Source organism: Pan troglodytes, chromosome 18, assembly GCF_028858775.2.
Source record: "Pan troglodytes isolate AG18354 chromosome 18, NHGRI_mPanTro3-v2.0_pri, whole genome shotgun sequence".
Taxonomy (NCBI): domain Eukaryota; kingdom Metazoa; phylum Chordata; class Mammalia; order Primates; family Hominidae; genus Pan; species Pan troglodytes.
Window position 1 is genome coordinate 18,395,644 of NC_072416.2, and position 21,874 is coordinate 18,417,517.

The 21,874-nt window shown below is 45.7% G+C and overlaps 1 protein-coding gene across 1 annotated transcript; it reads right to left on the reverse strand.

Moving 5' to 3' along the window:
• Positions 1-5,543: 5,543 nt before the first annotated feature.
• LOC104004456 (large ribosomal subunit protein eL15-like) lies at positions 5,544-20,577 on the reverse strand. The gene is given in 2 exon segments (XM_054669686.2): positions 5,544-6,184; positions 20,412-20,577. Coding segments are annotated over 2 exon segments (771 nt in total). The 3' UTR covers positions 5,544-5,579.
• Positions 20,578-21,874: the final 1,297 nt, after the last annotated feature.

Below are 21,874 nucleotides of genomic sequence, written 5' to 3' on the forward strand. Positions count from 1 at the left end.
GCACCTCACCAGTGTCTTCCAGTGCTGGGTGCAGTGATTCACACCTGTAATCCCAGCACTTTGGGAGGCTGAGGTGGGTGGATCGCTTGAGCTCAGGAGATCAAGACCAGCCTGGGCAACATAGTGAGAACTCTGCCTCTAGAACAAAGAAAAAGGAAAAAGTAACTCCTGGTGAATTTCCAACTTAGAACAAGAGTGGGAGGTGTCCTATGCATGATCTTTAATGCTTTGCTCAAATATCACCTTCTCCGTGAGGCCTACCCTGACCACTCTGCTTAAAATTGCAACCCTCCTTCACCTCCACCCCACATCGCAAGTTCTCGTCACTGCCTTTCTCACCTGCTACACACTCCATGATTTACTTATTAAGTATGTTTGTTAGGCCGTGTGCAGTGGCTCATGCCTATAATCCCAGCACTTTGGGAGGCTGAAGCAGGTGGATCACCTGAGGTCAGGAGTTCAAGACCAGCCTGGCCAACGTGGCGAAACCCCATCTTTACAAAAATACAAAAAAGTTAGCCAGGTGTGGTGGTGCGTGCCTGTAGTCCCAGCTACTCGGGAGGCTGAGGCAGGGGAATTGCTTGAACCTGGGAGGGAAGGTTGTAGTGAGCTGAGATTGCACCATCGTACTCCAGCCTGGGCGGTAGAGCAAGACTCCGTTTCAAAAAAAAAAAAAAAGTATTGCTAAGTCAAAAAGTATAAACAGTTTAAATTTTTTTTTTTTTGAGACAAAGTCTTGCTCTGTTCCCCACGCTAGAGTGCAATGGCACGGTTTCGGCTCACTGCAACCTCTGCCTCCTGGGTTCAAGCGATTCTCCTGCCTCAGCCTCCCGAGTAGCTGGGATTACAGGCATATACCACCATGCCCAGCTAACTTTTTGTATTTTTAGTATAGATAGGGTTTCACCATATTGGCCAGGCTGGTCTCGAACTTCTGACCTCATGATCCGCCCGCCTTGGCCTCCCAAAGTGCTGGGACTACAGGCAAGAACCACCGTGCCCTGCCTGAAGAGTTGAAATTTTTTTTTTTTTTAAACAGTTTCACTCTGTCGCCCAGGCTGGAATGCAATGGCACATTCTCAGCCCAGTACAACCTCCGCCTCCCAGGTTGTAGCCATTCTCCTGCCTCAGCCTCCCAAGTAGCTGGGATTATAGGCACCCACCACCATGCCTGGCTACATTTTGTAGTTGTTTTTTTTTTTTTCTTTTTGAGACGGAGTTTTGCTCTTGCTTCCCAGGCTGTAGTACAATGGCGCCATCTCTGCTCACCACAACCTCTGCTTCCCAGATTCAGGTAATCCTCCTGCCTCAGCCTCCCGAATAGCTGGGATTACAGGTATGTGCCACCACGCCCAGCTAATTTTGTATTTTTAGTAGAGACGGGGTTTCTCCATGTTGGTCAGGTTGGTCTCGAACAACCGACCTCAGGTGATCTGCCCGCCTCAGCCTCCCAAAGTGCTGGAATTACAGGTGTGAGCCACCACGCCTGGCTCTACTTTTTGTAGTTTTTAGTAGAGACAGAGTTTCACCATGTTGGTCAGGCTGGTCTCGAACTCCTGACCTTAGTTGATCTGCCCGCCTCAGCCTCCCAAAGTACCGGGATCACAGGTGTGAGCCACTGCGCCCGGCCCAAACAGTCTAAATTTTAATAAATACTGCCAAATAACACTTTCAAAGGAGTATCCATTCATACTCCCACCAATGGTACATAAAAAGGCTCAATAACAATTGGTAAAATTGGTTTGGTGGGGAATTCAACTCTACACTGCTGAGCTGCTGCTATTTGCAACCATAGTTTTTTTGTTTGTTTGTTTTGTTTTCTGAGACAGAGTCTTGCTTTGTCACCCAGACTGGAGTGCAATGGCACTATCCAGGCTCACTGCAACCCTTGCCTCCCGGCTTTAAGTGATCCTCCTGCCTCAGCTTCCCGACTAGCTGGGATTACAGGAGTACGCCACCATGCTCAGCTAATTTTGTATTTTTAGTAGAGACGGGGTTTCACCATGTTGGCCAGGATGGTCTCGAATTCCCGACCTCAGGTGATCTGCCCGCCTTGGCTTCCCAAAGTGCTGGGATTACAGGCGTGAGCCACCGTGCTGGGCCCTGCAAACATAGAATCTTAGAGTTGAAAGGGACATAAAAATTCATCAAATTCTTGTCCAACTCCCCTCCCAAGGCAGCAATCCCCTGCAATACAGCCTTGTTTACAATGCTCTTGTCTGTGACTGGGGTCAAACTCCACATCTTTGATCTTAAGAATAAACCACCACTGACAGTGGGCTTATCACATCCAGTAAGTTTGTTATATCACTGGGCCAAAATCTACTTTCCTGGTGGGGCCCGGTGGCTCACGCCTGTGATCCCAGGACTTTGGGAGGCTGAGTAGGGTGGATCACCTAAGGTCAGGAGCCAGAGACCAGCCTGGCCAACATTGCGAAACCCCATCTCTACTATAAATAAAAAAACTAGCTGGGTGTCGTAGTGCCTGCCTGTAGTCCCAGCTACTCGGGAGGCTGAGGCAGGAGAATCACTTGAACCCAGGAGGTGGAGGTTGCAGTGAGTGGCGATCACTGCACTGCACTCCAGTCTGGGTAACAGAGCGAGACACACACACACGCACACGCGTGCACACACACACACACACCCCCTACCTTTCCTGCAACACACCCCACCTATCCTAGCTCAGCCCTGGGAAGTAACACAAAAGAGCTAATCCTTTTCCACATGACAGCCCTTAAAATATGTGAAGACTGTATCACATTTCCCCAGAGCCTTCTTTTTTGTGGGGTACAACTTCCCAGTTGTGACCAAACACGTCCCTTCCATAGGAAAGTGCTGACTGGAGTCTCTTCAGCTGAGTGGCCCAGCATAAGAGCTTTAGAGTCACTAGGCTTGGGTTCAAGTCCGTGTTCCCACCCCTTCCAGCCACCTGACCTGGGCTAAATCACTTCTCAGACTTTAGTTTCCTCCCTTGGATAAACTGCATAGCAATAGTACCCATGTCATAGGGTTGCTGGTTTGGCCACATTATGATTTTTTTCTTTTTTTTTTTTCTTTTTGAGACAGAGTTTTGCTCTTACTGCCCAGGCTGGAGTACAGTGGCACAGTCTTGGTTCACTACAACCTCCGCCTCCTGGGTTCAACTGATTTTTCCTGCTTCAGCCTCCCGATTAGCTGGGATTACAGGCACCCGCCACCATGCCCAGCTAATTTTTTGTATTTTTAGTAGAGTCGGGGTTTCACCATGTTGGCCAGGCTGGTCTCGAACTCCTGACCTCAGGTGGTCCACCTGTCTTGGTCTCCCAAAGTGCTGGGATTACAAGTGTGAGCCACTGCTGGCCTTTTTTTTTTTTTTTTTTTTTTTGAGACAGAGTCTTACTCTGTCACCCAGGCTGAAGTGCAGTGGCATGATCTTGGCTCACTGCAACCTCCGCTTCCCAGGTTAAAGTGATTCTCCTGCCTCAGCCTCCTGGTAGCTGGGACTACAGGCACCCGGCACCACACTCAGTCACATGGATTTTTTTGGTGGGTTCCTTCCTCCATAAGAAAAAAGTGTTTTAAATCATATTTTATGACCGTGTTAGTATAAGGATGAATATAACAAGGCCTGGTGCAGTGGCTCATGCCTGAAATCCCAGCACTTTGGGAGGCCAAGGTGGGTGAATTACTTCATCCCAAGAGTTCAAGAACAGCCTGGGCAACATGGCAAGATCCTTTCTCTACAAAAAATAAAAAAAATAAAAATTAGCCAGAAGTGGTGGCATGTACCTGTGGTCCCAGCTCCTCGGGAGGCTGAGGTGGGAAGACTGCCTGAGCCCAGGGGGTCAAGGCTGCAGTGAACCATGATTGTGCCACTGCACTCCAGCCTGGGCACCAGAGCTCCTGCTCAAAAATACCAAAAACTGAAAACTAAAGATAATATATATATGTAATAAAGGCAGGGTTATGTTTATTTTTTCTTCTGATTTTAAAAGAAGTAAAACATTTTCATGGGGCCCTAAAAGTATTGTGGGCCTTGGGCACCATGCCTTCTGTAAGTTCATAGGCCCTGGCTGCTGGAAGGAGTAAAAAAGAGAAAACATGCCAAATATGTAAAGTGCTTAGCACAGCCCTGGGCCTGGCTCTTTGTAACTTAATAAATGGTGATCAAAAATTAAAAAGGGCAATGCAGGCCGGGTGCAGTGGCTCACGCTTGTAATCCCAGCACTTTGGGAGGCCAGGCGTGCGGATCACGAGGTCAGGAGTTTGAGACCAGCCTGGCCAACATGGTGAAACCCTGTCTGTACTAAAAAACACAAAATTAACCAGGCATGGTGGCACACACCTGTAATCCCAGCTCCTCGGGAGGCTGAGGCAGGAGAATTGCTTGAACCTGGGAGGTGGAGGTTGCAGTGAGCCGAGATCACACCATTGCATTCCAGCCTGGGCAACAAGAGTGAAACTCCGTCTCAAAAAAAAAAAAAAAAAAAAAAAAAAGTTGGGGGTGTAGTGCAGAGAACAGAGTGTAACCCTGGAGAACTCTGCAGAGCTTTCCTTTTTTTTTTTTTTTTTTGAGACGGAGTCTCGCTCTGTCGCCTAGGCTAGCACAATCTTGACTCACTGAAACCTCTGCCTCCCAGGTTCAAGTGATTCTCCTGCCTCAGCCTCCTGAGTAGCTGGCATTACAGGTGCATGCCACCACGCCTAGCTAATTTTTTGTATTTTTAGTAGAGACATGGTTTCACCATATTGGCCAGGCTGGTCTTGAACTCCTGACCTCAGTTGATCTGCCCACCTTGACCTCCCAAAGTGGTGGGATTACAGGCATGGGCCACCACACCTGGCCTGCAGAACTTTCTTTATTGGCATGCATTGGGACTTGCAGACTCAGCTTCAGCTGCATGTAAGGAACACAGTTCCTGGGTCCATGTTTTCTCACTGTGTTCACAGAGTCTTGCAAGAGATTCTGCAAAAAGACACGCAGTCTATGGCATTTATCTTGAGACGAGAGAAAGTATACATGTAAGGACATGTGCGTGAAGAATTCTGGAAGGATAAAGAAGATATTAATTTATAGCCATTACCTATTGAGAAGGAGGGATTGGGAATATTGTGAATAGGTCCAGAAGTGGGAGAGAGACTTTCCACTGCATGCCTACTTATAGTTTTGATGTATAAACAATGATAATAGAGTGCTGATTCAAAAATGTTAATAATTTCTTTTTTTTTCTTTTTTTTTTTTTTTTTGTGATGGAGTCTGACTCTATCACCCAGGCTGGAGTGCAGTGGCGCAATCTCAGCTCACTTCAACATCTGCCTCCCGGGTTCAAGCGGTTCTCCTGCCTCCACCTCCTGAGTAGCTGGAATAACACTTGTGCACCACCACACCCAGCTAATATTTGTATTTTCAGTAGAGACAGGGTTTCGCCATGTTGGCCAGGCTGGTCTCGAACTCCTGACCTTCAGTGATCTGCCAACCTCGGCCTCCCAAAGTGCTGGGATTACAGGCTTGAGCCACTGCACCTGGCTCAAAAATCTTAGTAATTTTTTTGACTGTCCTAATTGTTTATTAGGTATGAGTTTTACAAACTTTACTTATATTAGTGGTAACAGTGGAGATTGAGAGTATTGCGCCTTCTCCAAGCTGCCCGGCAAGAACCACCAATAGTGTGGTGGAACTTACGGCCCTTTCCAAGGCCATGGCTCTTTTGGCCTGCACATGCCAGCCCACGCATCTCCTTGTGCTTGTGGACTGGTTTGGTGATCCACTGGGTGTCAGGATTTCTTCCGATAGCTTTATGGAATGGATCAATGAGGATAACCTCAAAAAATTTGTGTGTGGAATCTTCACCCATCCAGTAAGAATTCAGGACTCTTAGAGCCCCACAGTGGCATCCAACTCACTCCTCTGCAATCAACTGTAGGCTTCAGTTAATACCATGATGGACAGGCTTGCCGTAAGTTGCACCCTTAGGAACTGAGCATTTTCGGCCGTCACGGAGAATACGAATCCCGTATATAACATAACCTTGCTTGATCTTGTAGCCCAGTTGGTGCACTTTATCGGGCCGGGTGGGGCGGGGAGCCCTGTGGAGAGCAGAGAGCTGGCGGTACTGCCAGCAGCGGACCCTCAGAAGAAAGCTCATGACATCAGACTGCTTCTTCCTCCACAGCTCGTGGATGTACTTGTATGCACCCGTCTTGGCTTACCTGATTGCTGCCGCCAGACAGAAGGGCCAAAAATCTTAATAATTTTTATTTTGAAAAATATATGCATGTGGTTAGAGAAAACTTCAAACAGTCCAAAAGGGTGAAAAGCAACTCTCCCTCTTGTACCCAGGGAGGACCTGGTAAGATATAACATCTCATACAGGACTTACAGAACCTCTATAAAAACTATTAAAAAATTTTGTTGAGAGACAGTAAAGAAGACCTAAATAAATGGAGAGATATACCTGTTCGTTGATTGGAAGAGCCTAGATTTGAAGGCGCCAACTCTTGTATTGATTCATAGATCAGATTTAATCCCAATGAAAAGCTCAGCCTTTTTTTTTTTTTTTTTTTTTTTTGTAGAACTTGACAATCTGATTCCAAAACTGATAGGGGAATAAAAGGGAGTCAAAGTACCCAAGACACTCTTGGGAGGAAAAAACAAAACCAAAAATGAACTGTGGGCTGGGCGCAGTGGCTCATGCCTGTAATCCCAACACTTTGGGAGGCCGAGGCAGGTGGATCATCTGAGATCAGGAGTTTGAGACCAGCCTGGCCAACATGGTGAAACCCCGTCTCTAATAAAAATACAAAAATTAGCTGGGCATGGTGGTGGGTGCCTGTAGTCCCAGCTACTTGGGAGACTGAGGGAAGAGAATCGCTTGAACCCAGGAGGCAATGGTTGCAGTGAGTCGAGATTGTGCCACTGCACTCCAGCCTGGCAACAGAGCGAGACTCCATCTCAAAGAAAAAAAAAAAGCTAGACATGAAGTTAGGGAGAGGAAGACAAACCAGAACCCACATTCCTTTTTGACGCTGTTGTTTACTTTTCCATTATAGCCATTCTAGCACAATTAGAGTAATATCTTATTGTGGTCTGTTGAAATACTTTAGAGGAAGTTACACAGATCATGATAGATTACTTTAAATGCCATGCCATATATCTCTAAAAATACACGTTTATGTATTAGAAGACTCAATATTGTTAAGATGGCGATACTACTCCAAAGTGATCTATAGACTTGATGTAATCTCTATGAAAATCCCAATGTCCTTGTTTGCAGACCTGGAAAATTCAAACCTAAAATTCACATGGTATTGCACCCAACAGCCAATCTTGAAAAATGAGCAGAGTTGGAAGACTCACACTTGGTGACTTCAGAATTTACTACAAAGCAACAATAATCGAAAAGTTTGGTATTGGTAGGAAGATAGGCATATAGATTAGTGAAACAGAATTGAGAGTCTGGAAATAACCCATACATCTATGGTCAATTGTTTTGTTTTGTTTTGTTTTTTTGACAGAGTGTCACTCTGTCACCCAGGCTGGAGTGCAAAATTGTCACACCTGTAAGTTCCGAAATTTTTTCTCTTATTATTTCATCTACAGTTTTTTTTCCCTGTGTTTTGTCAGTTTTATTTTTCTGAAATGCTTATTATTTAGATGTGGGATCTTTTTGTGTGACCTTCTAATGTTCTCCATTTTCTCTGATCTCTGCAAGATTTCAGCAATTTTTTCTTCTTTCCTTTTCTTTTTTTACTTCTTACTTTCTTAATTTCTGAGAACTCCTTTTTGTTCCCTGAATGTTTCTTTTAAAAGATATACTCGTTGGGTGCAGTGGCTTACACCCGTAATACCAGCACTTTGGGAAGCCAATAGGAGGATCGTTTGAAGCCAGGAATTTCAGAGAAGAATTCTGCAATCTCATTGAAGGTTGTGGTAGTCATACCTGACCCTGTGAATAATTCTAACCAAGACTGGGCATGGTAGCTTATGCCTGTAACCCCAGCACTTTGGGATGCTGAGGCAGGTGGATCACCTGAAGTCAGGAGTTTGAGACCAGCCTGGTCAACATGGCGAAACCCCATTTCTACTAAAAATACAAAAATTAGCTGGGCATGGCAGTGCATGCCTGTAATCCCAGCTACTTGGGAGGCTGAGGGAGGAGAATCGCTTGAACCCGGAGCCGAGATCATGCCATTGCACTCCAGTCTGGGCAACAAAAGGGAAATTCCATCTCAAAAATAAAATAAAATAAAAATAAAAAAATTCTAACCAATGAGGTATGATTGAAAATGACACACGTCTTTGCCAATCATACTTCATTGGTTAGAATTATTATTATTATTTGAGACAGAGTCTCACTCTGTTGCCCAGGCTGGAGTGCAGTGTTATGATCTCGGCTCACTGCAGCCTCTGCCTCCCTGGATCAAGAGATTCTTCTGTCTCAGCCTCCCAAGTAGCTGGGATTACAGGCATGCACCATCATGCCCAGTTAATTTTTTATACTTTTAGTAGAAATGGGGCTTCACTATGTTGGCCAGGCTTGTCTTGGACTCCTCATCTCAGTTATCCACCTGCCTTGGCCTCCCAAAGTGCTGGGATTACAGGCGTGAGCCAACATGCCTGGCCTGGTTAGAATTATTCAGAGAATAATTGAACAATTATTCTGTGAACAACCTGTAAACGAACAACCTGAAAATTAAACTAAGGAAAGAAAATTAAGACAATCCACTTGCAATAGCACCAAAAACAATAAAAATGCTTGGTAATAAATTTAACAAAAGATGTTCAAAATTTGTACACTGAAAGCCATGAAACATTGCTGAAAGACATTAAGGAAGACCTAAACAAATAGAAAAACGTCCCATGTTCATGGATTAGAAGACTCAATATTGTTAAGATGTCAATACTACCCAAAGCAATCAACAGATTTAATGCAATTTCAATGGTCTTTTCTGCAGAAGTGGAAAGGCTGATTCTCCAATTCATATGGAATTGTAAAAGACTCCAAATAGCCACAACATTCTTGAAAAAGAAGGACAAAGTTGGAGGACTCATATTTGTTGATTTTAAAGCTTACTACAAAGCTACAGTAATCAAAACAGTGTGGTATTAGCTTAAGAACAGACATATAAACCAATGAAATAGAATTGAGAGTTCACAAATAAACCTATACAATTATGGTCAATTGATTTTTGACAGGTGTGCTAAGACAATTCAATGGGAGAAAGAATAGCCTTTTAAAAAAATTGTCCTAGGACCACTGGATAAACATGTACAAAAGGATGAAGTTGGACCCTAACCTTGCAATTACCTTAAAAATTATTATAAATATAAGAACTAAAACTATAAAACTCTTAGAAGAAAACACAAGGATGAATTTTCATGATCTTGGACTTGGCAATGAATTCTTAGATATGACACCAAAAGTACAAGCCAAAAAAGAAAAATAGACAAATTAGACTTCATCAAATTAAAAACTTTTGTGCATTGAAGGATATTATTAAGAAAGTAAAAAGACAATGTACAGAATGGGAGAAAATATGTGCACACCATGTATCTGATAAAAGTCTATGTTTTAATGTAATTAAAACATGAACAAAGTTAATTTGTGCAGCAGCAGTAAAAAAGGGAAACAAATATGAACAAAGGACTTGAATAGACATTCCTAGAAGATTCGTAAATCACCAACAGGCACATAAAAAGATGTTCAACATCATTAGTCTTTAGAGAAACACAGACAAAAACCACAGTGAGGTCTCAATTCACACACACTAGGACAGCTACAGTTTTTTTTTTAAGTGTGTGTACTGGGGGGTGCAGCTGGGAACAGTGACTCATGCCAGCACTCTGGGATGCCAAGGCAGGAGGATCACTTAAGTCCGGGAGTTTGAGACCAGCCTGGGCGACATAGCAAGACTGCCATCTCTCCAAAACATTAAAAAATTAGCTGGGAGTGGTGGCACACCCCTGTGGTTCTAGCTACTTGGGAAACTGAGTCGGGAGGATTGAACCCAGGAGTTGAGGTTGTAGTGAGCTATGATCATGCCACTGCATTCTAGCCAGAGCAATAGGGTGAGATCCTATCTCTAAATTACATAAATAAATAAATATGCAGAAAATAACAAATGCTGGCAGGAATGTGGAGATATTGGAACCCTCATGCATTGCTGGTGGAAATGCAAAATGGTTCAGCTGCTGAGAAAAACTGTTTAATGATTTTTCAAAAAGTTAAACACAGAATTACCATATATCTCAGCAATTCTACTCCTAGAATATTCACAAAATAAATGAAAACATGCACTCACATAGATGCACATACACACATGTCGACAGAGGCACTATTCACCGCGCCGGACCCAAAACATGTATTTTCTTAGGAACACCAGATAGCACTTCAGTGCTATGCTTGGGGGCCATTTCAAACAGCAAAATCAATAATAAATACCATAGAAATGTGAAACCTATGGCACACAAATGCTGCAAAAAGGACATTTGTGGCCTGGCGCAGTGGCTCACGCCTGTAATCTCAGCACATTGGGAGGCCGAGGTGGGTGGATCACCTGAGGTCAAGAGTTCAAGACCAGCCTGACCAATATGATGAAACCCCGTCACTACAAAAAATACAAAAAATAGCTGGGCGTGGTGGTGGGCACGTGTAATCCTAGCCACTCGGGAGGCTGAGATGGGAGGATTGCTCAAACCCAGGAGGCAGAGGCTGCAGTGAGCTGAGATCAAGCCACTGCACTCCAACCTGGAAGACAGAGTGAGACTCCATCTCAAAAAAAGAAAAAAAAAAAAGGACATTTACAATAGGACAGCTGAAACAAGAAGTCAGGGTGTGGCCTCATTCAACCTCAGATAGGAACATGTGTGTTGAGCAACTCAAATTTTCTTCTTTTTTATTTGAGACGCAGCCTTGCTTTGTCACCCAGGCCCAGGCTGTCCCAGGCCCAGGCAGTGATGTGAGCTCGGCTCACTGCAACCTCTCTGCCTCCTGGGTTCAAGTGATTCTCCTGCTTCAGCCTCCTGAGTAGCTGGGATTACAGGCGCCCACCACTATGCCTAACTAATTTTTGTATTTTTAGTAGAGACTGGGTTTTGCCATTTTGGCCAGGCTGGTCTCGAACTCCTGATCTCAAGTGATCCGCCAGCCTCAGCCTCCCAAAGTGCTGGGGTTACAGGCGTGAGCCACCGCACCCAACCCTTTTTTATTTTTATTTTCATTTTTTTGAGACAGGGTTTTGCTCTGTCACCCAGACTGGAGTGCAGTGACGCCACTGTGGCTCACTGCAGCGTCAACTTCCCGGGCTCAAGTGATCCTCCCAGCTTCCAAAGTAGCTGGGACCAAAGGTGTGCACCACCACAGCCGGCTAATTTTTTTGGTCTATTTTTGGTAGAGACGGGGTTTTGCCATGTTGCTCAGGCTGGTCTCCAACTGCTGAGCTCAAGTAATCCACCCACCTCAGCCTCTCAAAGTGCTGGCATTCCAGGTGTGAGCCATCACGACCAGCCAGGGATCTCACCATTCTTAAGGGCCTCTCATTGAATTCTCCTGTTGATAGTTGCATTGATTTCTCACTCCTTCTTCTACTCTGTCTCTTGCTACATCTGGACTCTCTCTGATTCATTTTCTCAAAGACATTCATCTAGAATGTCTAATTTTTGTGGTTGGGATCAATACAGTTCACTTGCTTTATGGGGTGGGAGGAGTGTAACTTGTCTTTAAACTGAATTCTAAGCAGTTTTCACTTTTAACTCACTACAGTCTCCATGCTATATTCTGAATGTTTATATGCCCCAAAATTCATATGTTGAAATCCTAACCCCCAAGGTGATGGTATTAGGAGGTGAGCCTTTGAGAGATGATTAGGTCTTGACAGTGGAGTTCTCATGACTGGGATTAGTGCCCTTATAAAAGGGACCCCAGGCTGGATGTGGTGGCTCACGCTTGTAATGGTTCAGCTACCAAGGCCCCCGAAGTGATGAGATCGCTTGAGCCCAGCGGTTTGAGACCAGCCTGGGCAACATAGTGAGACGCCATCTCCATTTAAAATTAAAATAATAATAAATAAAAAGGACCCCAGAGAGATCCCCTGCCACTTATCATAGGAAGGCACAGTGAAAAGACAGCTATCTAGAAGAGCAGGTCCTCTCCAGACACTTGAATCTACCAGCACTTTGATCTTGGACTTCGGTACCATGTTACAACAGCTATACATTGTGCTACTGATATTCCATATATAATTGACATTTTCAGGGTTTTTTTTTTTGTTTTGTCTTGTTTTCTTGGTTTTTTTTTTTTGAGACAAAGTCTCGCTCTGTTGCCCAGGCTGGAGTGCAGTGGCACGATCTTGGCTCACTGCAACCTCCGCCTCCCGGGTTCAAGTGATTATCCTGCCTCGGCCTGTTGAGTAGCTGGGACTACAGGCATGCAGCACCACGCACAGCTAATTTTTGTATTTTTAGTAGAGATGGGGTTTTGCCATTTTGGCCAGGCTGGTCTCGAACGCCTGACCTCAAGTGATCTGCCCACCTTGGCCTCCCAAAGTGTTGGGATTACAGGAGTGAGCCACCACTGCACCTGGTCTCTTTTCTATTCGTTTTGTTTTTTTGTTTTTTGTTTAAATAAAGACAGGGGTCTCCTTATGTTGCCCAGGCTGGTCTGGAACTCCTGACCTCAAGTGATCTGCCTCCCTCACCCTCCCAACGTGCTGGGATTACAGGCACGAGGCACTGAAACTGGCAGAATTTGAAGGTGAGGATTTGGGCTGGGCAGGGAAAGTCCACGCAGAGCAGAGCTATGAGGAAGACTGAAGCCCAAGCCCAAGGTCTCCCATGACAGTTAGGCCTTTTTTGGTAAAAGATCTGAAAGTCTGAATTTGGGGATCCTGTAAATAAAACGTTCATGGGTAGGGCTGAATCCAGGATGCAAATGAAGCCATCATGAGTCTGTTTTTCTCCCTTTCTTGACTTCTGCTTGCCCTTTTTTGGCCCCAGCCTCAGGCTTCATGTAGCAGGGACACGATGGATGTCATTCAGGTACCTGGGTCCCCTCAGACTTCCAGTGAGAGGAGTCAGAAGCAAGACTCTCCTTCCCCATATTCTTTTTTTTTTTTTTTAAAGACGAAGTCTCACTCTGTTGCCCTAGGCTGGAGTGCATTGACACCATCTGGGCTTGCTGCAACCTCTGCCTCCTGGGTTCAAGCGATTCTCATGCTTCAGCCTCCCGAGTAGCTGGGATTACAGGCATGCACTAGCACGTCCCGCTAATTTTTGTATTTTTAATAGAGACGGGGTTTCATCATGTTGGCCAGGCTGGTCTGGAGCTCCTGACCTCAGGTGATCTGCTCGCCTTGGCCTCCCAAAGTGCTGGGATTACAGGCATGAGCCACCGCACCTGGCTTCTTTCCCCAGATTCTTAGCCCAAATTACATTGTGACTCTTGGGCTGTGACTAGGTCACATGCTCTCTTTGAACCAATCACTGTGTCCAGATGAATGCAATGCACTCATTGTCTAAGGCTGGGAACACATTTTGGGCACAGGGAATGGCCTTTCAAAACTGTACATCAAATCATGTCCCTTTCCAGTCTGACGTCCTCTCCAGCAATGATTCTCAACCAGGTCGAGTTTGCCCTCCCAGGGGACATTTGGCAACGTAGGGAGGCATTTTTGGTTGTCACAACGTCAGGGTGTGTGTGCAGGTACATTCCTGGCATTTGGTGGGTAGGGGCCAGGAATGAGGCTAAAACATCCTGCAATGGGTCAGGTATGTTGGCTCAAACCTGTAATTCCGGAGCTTTGGGAAGCCGTGGCAGGAGGATTGCTTGAGCCCAGGAGTTTGACACCAGCCTGGGCAAAATGACAAAACACCATATCTACAAAGAAAAATACAAAAATTAGCTAGGCATGGTGGCACGTGCCTGTGGTCCCAGCTACTAGGAAGGTTGAGGCAAGAAGATCCCTTGATCCCAGGAGTATGAGGCTGTCGTGAGCTCTGATCATGCCATGCCACTCCAGCCTGGGTGACAGAGGGAAACCCTGTCTCAGAGAAACAAACAAACAAACAGGCCAAGCATGGTGGCTCACACCTGTAATCGCAGCACTTTGGGAGCCTGAGGCAGGCAGATCGCTTGAGCCAGGAGGATTGCTTGAGCCCTGGAGTTCGAGGCTGCAGTGAGCTATGATCACACCACTGCACTCTGCACTCCAGCATGAACAACAGAGCAAGACCTTCTCCAGAAAAAAATAAAACCCCTCAAAACCAGATAAAGATATCTGCAAAGATAACAGGAAATAATATTTCTCCCAAGGACACTGCAGCTGTAAAGTGCCATGGTGACTTCCTACTGTGAACCACTGCTTTCTGACTTGCTGAGAAACTTTGTTCCAGGAAATCATAGATAATTTGCAGTTTGAAAATATATCAGTGCAGGCCGGGTGCAGTGGCTCACGCCTGTAATCCCAGCACTTTGGGAGGCCAAGGCAGGTGGATCACCTGAGGTCAGGAGTTCGAGACCAGCCTGACCAACATGGTGAAACCCCATCTCTACTAAAAACACTAAATTAGCCAGGCATGGTGGCGGATGCCTGTAATTGCAGCTACTTGGGAGGCTGAGGCAGAACTGCTTGACCCTGGGAGGTAGAGGTTGCAGTGAACTGAGATCGTGCCGTTGTACTTCAGTCTGGGCGACAAGACCAAAACTCTGTCTCAAAAAAAAGAAAAAGAAAAAAGAAAAGGAAAGAAAATATGTCAGTACAAATGAAATTTTTTCTTCTTGCTTGGAGGATCTGGGCAGTTGGATACCCAGGCACAGCAATTCAGATAAGGGTTCCCTGAACAAAGTGGTCCACATTTACTAAACTTTAGAAGTTAATTTTTGCCTTTGTTTGATGAAGCAACCCATAGCTGCTCAGTTGCTCTGGTGTCCCTCTCCCTCCATTTTTTTTTTTTTTTTTGAGACAGGGTCTCACTCTGTTGCCCAGGCTGCAGTGCAGTGGTGCAATCACAGCTCAGTAGAACCTCTACCTCCTGGGCTCAAGCAATCCTCCCACCTCAGCCTCCCGAGCAGCTGGGAATACAGGCATGTACCACCATGCTTGGCTAATTTTTGTATTGTTTGTGGAGATGGGGTTTTGCCATGTTGCCCCAGCTGGTCTTGAACTCCTAGCTTCAAGTGATCCCCCAGCCTCGGCCTCCCAAAGTGCTGGGATTATAGGCGTGAGCCACCATCCAGCCTTTCCTTGTTTTCAGTAAATGAATAAACCTGACTTTCTCACTAAAGGTTAGTCCCTGGTGGCCAGGCTGGTCTCGAACTCCTGGGCTCAAGCAATCCTCCCACCTCGGCCTCTCAAAGTGCTGGGATTATATGTGTGAGCCATCACGCTCAGCCTCATTTATGTATTATGGCTGCCTTTGCACTCCCATGATAGATGTGAGAAATGGTGGCAGAGACTGCAGGGCCTGCAAAGCCTAAAAAATGTACAATCTGGCTCTTTACAGAAAAACTTTGCTGACCCCTGGTCTAAATGTTCTGAGTCCATAAGTGAGCAAAACATAGCTAAATCCCTCCATCATGGAGCTGAAATTCTAGTGGGAAAAAGAAAAAGATTTACATACTTACAAGACACCATAAATACATCTAGTATATGACTAGTATATGACTTGTATATAACTTAGGGTAATTAAATGGTAAGAAAAGAAGTGGCCGGGCATGGTGGCTCACACCTGTAATCCCAGCACTTTGGGGGGCCGAGGTGGGCGGGTCACCTGAGGCCAGGAGTTCAAGACCAGCCTGGCCAACATGGCAAAACCCTATCTCTACTAAAAATACAAAAATTAGCTGGGCGTGGTGGTGCCAACCTGTAATCCCAGCTGCTTGGGAAGCTAAGGCGGGAGGAAGCACCATGCCCGGCCTGCTTCCACTTTTTGGCTACTGTGAATAATGCTGTTGTGAACATGGGTGTACAAATATCTGTTCGAACCCCTGCTTTCATTACTTCTTTTTTTTTTTTTTTTGAGATGGAGTTTCACTCTTGATGCCCAGGCTGGAGTGCAATGGTGCAATCTCGGCTCACCACACCCTCTGCCTCCTGGGTTCAAGCAATTCTCCTGCCTCAGCCTCCTGAGTATCTGGGATTACAGGCACGCGCCACTGTGCCCGGCTAATTTTATATTTTTAGTAGAGAGAGGATTTCTCCTTGTTGGTCAGGTTGGTCTCGAACTCATGACTTCAGGTAATGCACCTGCTTCGGGATCCCAAAGTGCTGGGATTACAGACGTGAGCCACTGCGCCCGGCCTCACTTATTTTGGTTATATACCTAGAAGTAGAATTGTTGTATTTTTTTCCAGCAGGATTTTATACCAAGGACAAAGGGAGGCCATGGGAAGCTGCATGCAGGGTGCTTTACTAGGTCCCCTGGGGCTGCTGTGAGGCGTTCTGATTGTAGTGGGGAAAGAAAGGAAGTGGGGAGACCAAGGAGGAGGTAGGTACAGAAGTTCAGGTCACAGGTAGCAGCAGCTTCAAGGTCCCAATCTGGGCCAGGCGCTCACGCCTGTAATCCTAGCACTTTGGGAGGCCAAGGCGGGCCGATCACTTGAGGTCAGGAGTTCAAGACCAGCCTGGCCAACATGGTGAAACCTCGTCTCTACCAAAAATACAAAAATTGGCTGGGCGTGGTGGTGTGTGCCTGTAGTCCCAGCTACTTAAGAGACTGAGGCAGGAGAATCGCTTGAACCTGGGAGATGCAGGTTGCGGCGAGCCAAGATCCTGCCACTGCACTCCAGCCTGGGCGACAGAGCGAGACTCTATCTTAAAAAAAAATAAAAATAAAATTAAAAAAATGCTCTCAGTCTGGCTGGGGAGGCCATATGGAGCAAATAAATAAATGAATGATTACAAATAGTGAAAAGTACTCCTAAATAAACGAACAAGAACAGAGCGCTGTGATTACAGGAAATAAAAAGAGGAACTCTGGCATTCTCTGTGCTACCTATCAGTTTAGTGATGCTTGAAATCCAAAATTCAAATCTTGCATTTTAATCATGAATCACTTTGCTGCCAGTTGAGTGGGTTTGATGCAGGGCCGAGTCTGTCGGTCTAAGGGTTTGTTACATTGTGAGAGCCCCTAATGGGGAGGAAGGGGTTTAGAAAGAAGGCAAAGGGGGTGGTGTGAGCCTGTGGCTGAAAGAGTTGCACAGAGAGGCTTGGTGGTTAGGAGCAGAGCTGAGCCTTATCTCTGCCACATCCCAGCTGCTGGATCTGCAACAAATTACTTCTTCCCTCTAAACCCAGTTTCCGCTTTTGGAAAATGGTAGACTAATTTGTTTGGTCTATAATTACTTCCTTCTTTGTTTTGGTCACTCCTGTGTCTACAGCACCTAAAACAGTATCCAGCACACAGGAGACTCGCAATAAATTTCTTTCTTGCTTTTCTTTCTTTCCTTTTCTTTCCCTCCTTCCCACCCTCCCTTCTTTCTTTCTCGCTGTCTTTCTCGCTCTTTCTCTTTCTTTCTTTCTCTCTCTTTTCTTTCTTTCTCTCTCTCTCTCTCTCTTTCTTTCCTTTCTTGATGGAGTCTCACTCTGTCTCTGAGACTGGAGTGCAGTGGCGCCATCTCGGCTCACCTCAACCTCTGCCTCCTGGGTTCAAGTGATTCTCCTGCCTCCACCTCCTGAGTAGCTTGGATTACAGGCATGCGCCACCATGCCTGGCTAATTTTTGTATTTTTAGTAGAGACGGTGTTTCACCATATTGGTCAGGCTGGTCTTGAACTCCTGACCTCAGGTGATCCACCCGCTTCGGCCTCCCAGAGTGTTGGGATTACAGGCGTGAGCCACCGTGCCCGACTCACGTTTATTTATTTTCTATTTTAAAAATTTTAATTGAGGCTGCGCACAGTGGCTCACGCCTGTAATCCCAGCGCTTTGGGAGGCTAAGGCAGGAGGGTCGCCTGTGGCCAGGAGTTCAAGACCAACTTGGGTAACGTAGTGAGATCCCATTTTACATAAATATTATAAAAAATGTTAGTCAGGCGTGGTGGTGTCCCCCATAGTCACAGCTACTTGGGGGGCTAAGGCAGGAAGATTGCTTGAGTCCAAGAGTTTGAGGCTACAGTGAGCACCACTGCTCTCTAGCCTGAGCAACAGAGCAAGAGCAAGATCATAGCTCAAAAAATTTTTTTTAATTGAGTTTAACTTTCATAGAGCAAAGTACAGCAACTTTAAATGTCCTCTTGATGAAGTTTTTTTTTTTTTTTGAGACGGAGTCTCACTCTGTTGCCCAGGCTGGAGTGCCGTGGCACGATCTCGGCTCACTGCAATCTCTGCCTCCTGGGTTCAAGTGATTCTCCTGCTGCAGCCTCCAGAGTAGCTGGCATTACAGGCGTGCACCAGGACACCTAATTTATGTATTTTTAGTAGAGATGTGGGTCTGCCATGTTGGCCAGGCTGGTCTTGAACTCCTGACCTCAAGTGATCCACCCACCTTGGCTTCCCAAAGTGATGGGTGGGATTACAGGCATGAGCCACTGCACCTAGCCAAGCTCAATGAATTTTAAAATATAAATGTGTGTGTACGTGTGTGTGTGTGTGTGTATATATATATTTAAAACCACATAACTACCACCAAATCAAGTTATAGAACATTTCCATCTCCCTAGGACATTTCTTCCTATCTTGACTTTGATCAACATATGTTATTATTATTATTATTATTCAGAGACAGGGTGTACCTCTGTTGCCCAGGCTGGAGTGCAGTGTTGCAATCGTACACAATTCACCGCAGTCTGGAACTCTGGGGCTCAAGCAATTCTCCTATCTCAGTTTCCTGAGTAGCTAGGACCACAGGTGTGTGCCAATATGCCCAGCTAATCTTTAAAATTGTTTTGTTGAGGCAGGCATGGTGGCTCACGCCTGTAACCCCAGCACTTTGGGAGGCCGAGGCAGGTGGATAACAAGGTCAGGAGTTTGAGACCAGCCTGGCCAACATGGTGAAACGCCGTCTCTACTAAAGATACAAAAAAATTAGCCAGGTGCGGTGGCACGCACCTGTAATCCCAGCTACTTGGGAAACTGGGGCAGGAGAATCACTTGAACCCAGAAGGCAGAGGTTGCAGTGAGCTGAGATCATGCCTCCGCACTCCAACCTGGGCAAAAGGGAGAGAGTCTGTCTCAAAAAATAAAAAAAAAAAAGAAATTTGTTTTGTAGAAATGAGGTCTCACTATGTTGCCCAGGCTGGTCTCAAACTTCTGGCCTGAAGCAATCCTCCTGCCTGGGCCTCCCAGATTGCTGGTATTACAGACATGAGCCACAGTGCCTGGCTCTTGAATAATGTATATTAGTTTTGCCTATTGTTGAACATCGTGTAAATGAGATCATGGCAAATATGCTCTTTTGTGTCTGGCTTGTTTTGCTCCTTGTTGTGTTTTGTGGGATTCATACATATTGTTGCTATTATGAACATTTTTTGTAGATGTGTTTTGGTGGATGTAAGCTCACCTTTCTTTTGGAGGCGAGTGGAATTTCTGTGTCACTATGTAATTGTATGTTTCACTTTAGCACGAATTGTTAGTTTTCTTTCTTTTTTGGAGATGGAGTCTCACTCTGTCACCTAGGCTGGAGTGAAGTGGTGCCATCTTGGCTCAGAGCAACCTGTGCCTCCTGGGTTCAAGTGAGTGTTGTGCCTCAGCTCCCCAAGTAGCTGGGACTATAGGCATGTGCCACAACGCCCAGCTAATTTTATTTTATTTTATTTTACTTTTGAGACAGAGTCTCACTCTGTCGCCCAGGCTGGAGCGCGGTGGCGCGATCTTAGCTCACTGCAACCTGCGCCTCCCAGGTTCAAGTAATTCTCCTGCCTTAGCCTCCCGAGTAGCTCGGATTACAGGCATGTGCCACCATGCCTGGCTAATTTTTTTGTATTTTTAACAGAGATGGGGTTTCCTCATGTCAGCCAGGCTGGTCTTGAACTCCTGAGCTCAGGCAATCCACCCACCTTGGCCCACCTTTTTGTATTTTTTGTAGAGATGGGGTTTCACCATGTTGCTCAGGCTGGTCTCAATCTCCTGAGCTCAAGAGATCCACCTGCCTCGGCCACCCAAAGTGCTGGGATTACAGGCATGAGCCACTGCACCCAGCCAAATTGTTAGTTTTCCAAAGTAGTTAAGCCAGTTTATATACCTCCCAACAGAGCATGCCTTTTCCAGTTAATCCACGTCTTTGCACTCGGAATTTTCAGTCTTTGTTTCCAGTCACTCTGGTGGGTGTATGATGGTATTTCACTGGGGTTTTATTTGCATTTCCCTGATGACTAATGAAGTTGAGCACGTTTTCATGTGCTTGCTCAATAAATATTTGTTGAAAGGATGAATAAAGAGTGAATGAATAAAACATGGAAAGAAATCCAACTCTGTCTTGTGCCCTGCCTAAAACCCACCAGTGGTTCCCACTGACCCTCCTTTGGCCGACAGGTACCTGCCTGCCCTGGCTCCTTCTGGCTCCTTCTGACCCCACCTGCTCCGGATGGATTTCTTTTGCTTCTTCTCTGGGTTCCTGCCATCCAGGCTGTCTTCAGTTTCCTCCAAGGACCCTCCCTGCTTCATAACTTTGCTATAAACTGTTTTCTTCTGCCCAGAACACAACCCAGGCCCAAGGAACCCAGACGCGTTCCTTGTATCTCAGTTTGAAAGCCTCTTCCTCCAGGAAGCCTTCTCTGACTTCCACCCCCCAGCAAGGGTGGTATAAATTGCTAACTTAGGCCCACTTTTGCCCACTTTTTTTGTTTGTGTTTTTGAGATGGAGTCACACTTTGTCGTCCAGGCTGGAGTGCAGTGGGGCCATCTCAGCTCACTGCAACCTCCATCTCCTGGGTTCAAGTGATTCTCCTGCCTTAGCTTCCTGAATAGCTGGGATTACAGGCACCCACCACCATGTCCAGCTAATTTTTGTATTTTTATATTTATTTATTTATTTATTTGAGATAGAGTATTGCTGTGTCGCCCAGGCTGGAGTGCAGTGGCATGATCTTGGCTTACTGCAACCTCCGCCTCCCAGGTTCAAGTGATTCTCCTGCCTCAGCCTCCCGAGTAGCTGAGCCTGCAGGTGCCTGCCACCACACCCAGCTAATTTTTGTATTTTTAGTAGAGATGGGGTTTTACCATTGGTCAGACTGGTCTTGAACTCCTGACCTTAAGTGATCTGCCTGCCTTGGCCTCCCAAAGTGCTGGGATTACAGGCGTGAGCCACCATGCCCGGCCACCACTTTTTTTTTCTAGCTGTGACCATAGTTGTACATATCTCCCCTTCCCTGGCTTTTTTTTTTGTTTTTTTTCCTGAGACAGGATCTCGCTGTGTTACCCAGGCTGCAGTGCAGCGGTGCAATCATAGCTCACTGTAGCCTTGAACTCCTGGGCCAAATGAGCCTCCCACCTCGGCCTCCCAAAGCACTGAGATTACATGCGTGAGTCACTACTTCTGGCCTGTAAATACCCTTTCAAAAATGTAATATTTGATTAACATCTGCCATCTTACCATAAGAAACACTTTAAAAAATCCCAATCCAAAAAAATTCCAATCCTTTAAGCTATATAAGAGTAGCAATTTTATCTTGTTCCTAGCAAGACATCTGGCATATAGTAAATGCTCAATAAATATTTGTTGACAGTATAAAGGTCAAGCAACAGCATAACTGGCATTATTACATGAAAGTAATTATCCCTTAGAAACTCATTCACCCTTGGGGGGCCCGGGCCAATAAAAAAATCACAGAAAACAATCCTATCTACCTTCCTCCTTCCTCCTTCCCTCGCTAGGTCCTTTGATTGGGGGGAGGTCTCAAATGCACACACTGTTTCTGTTTTATTTGGTGCAGCTGTTGTGCGCATGTGTTATGGAAACCCA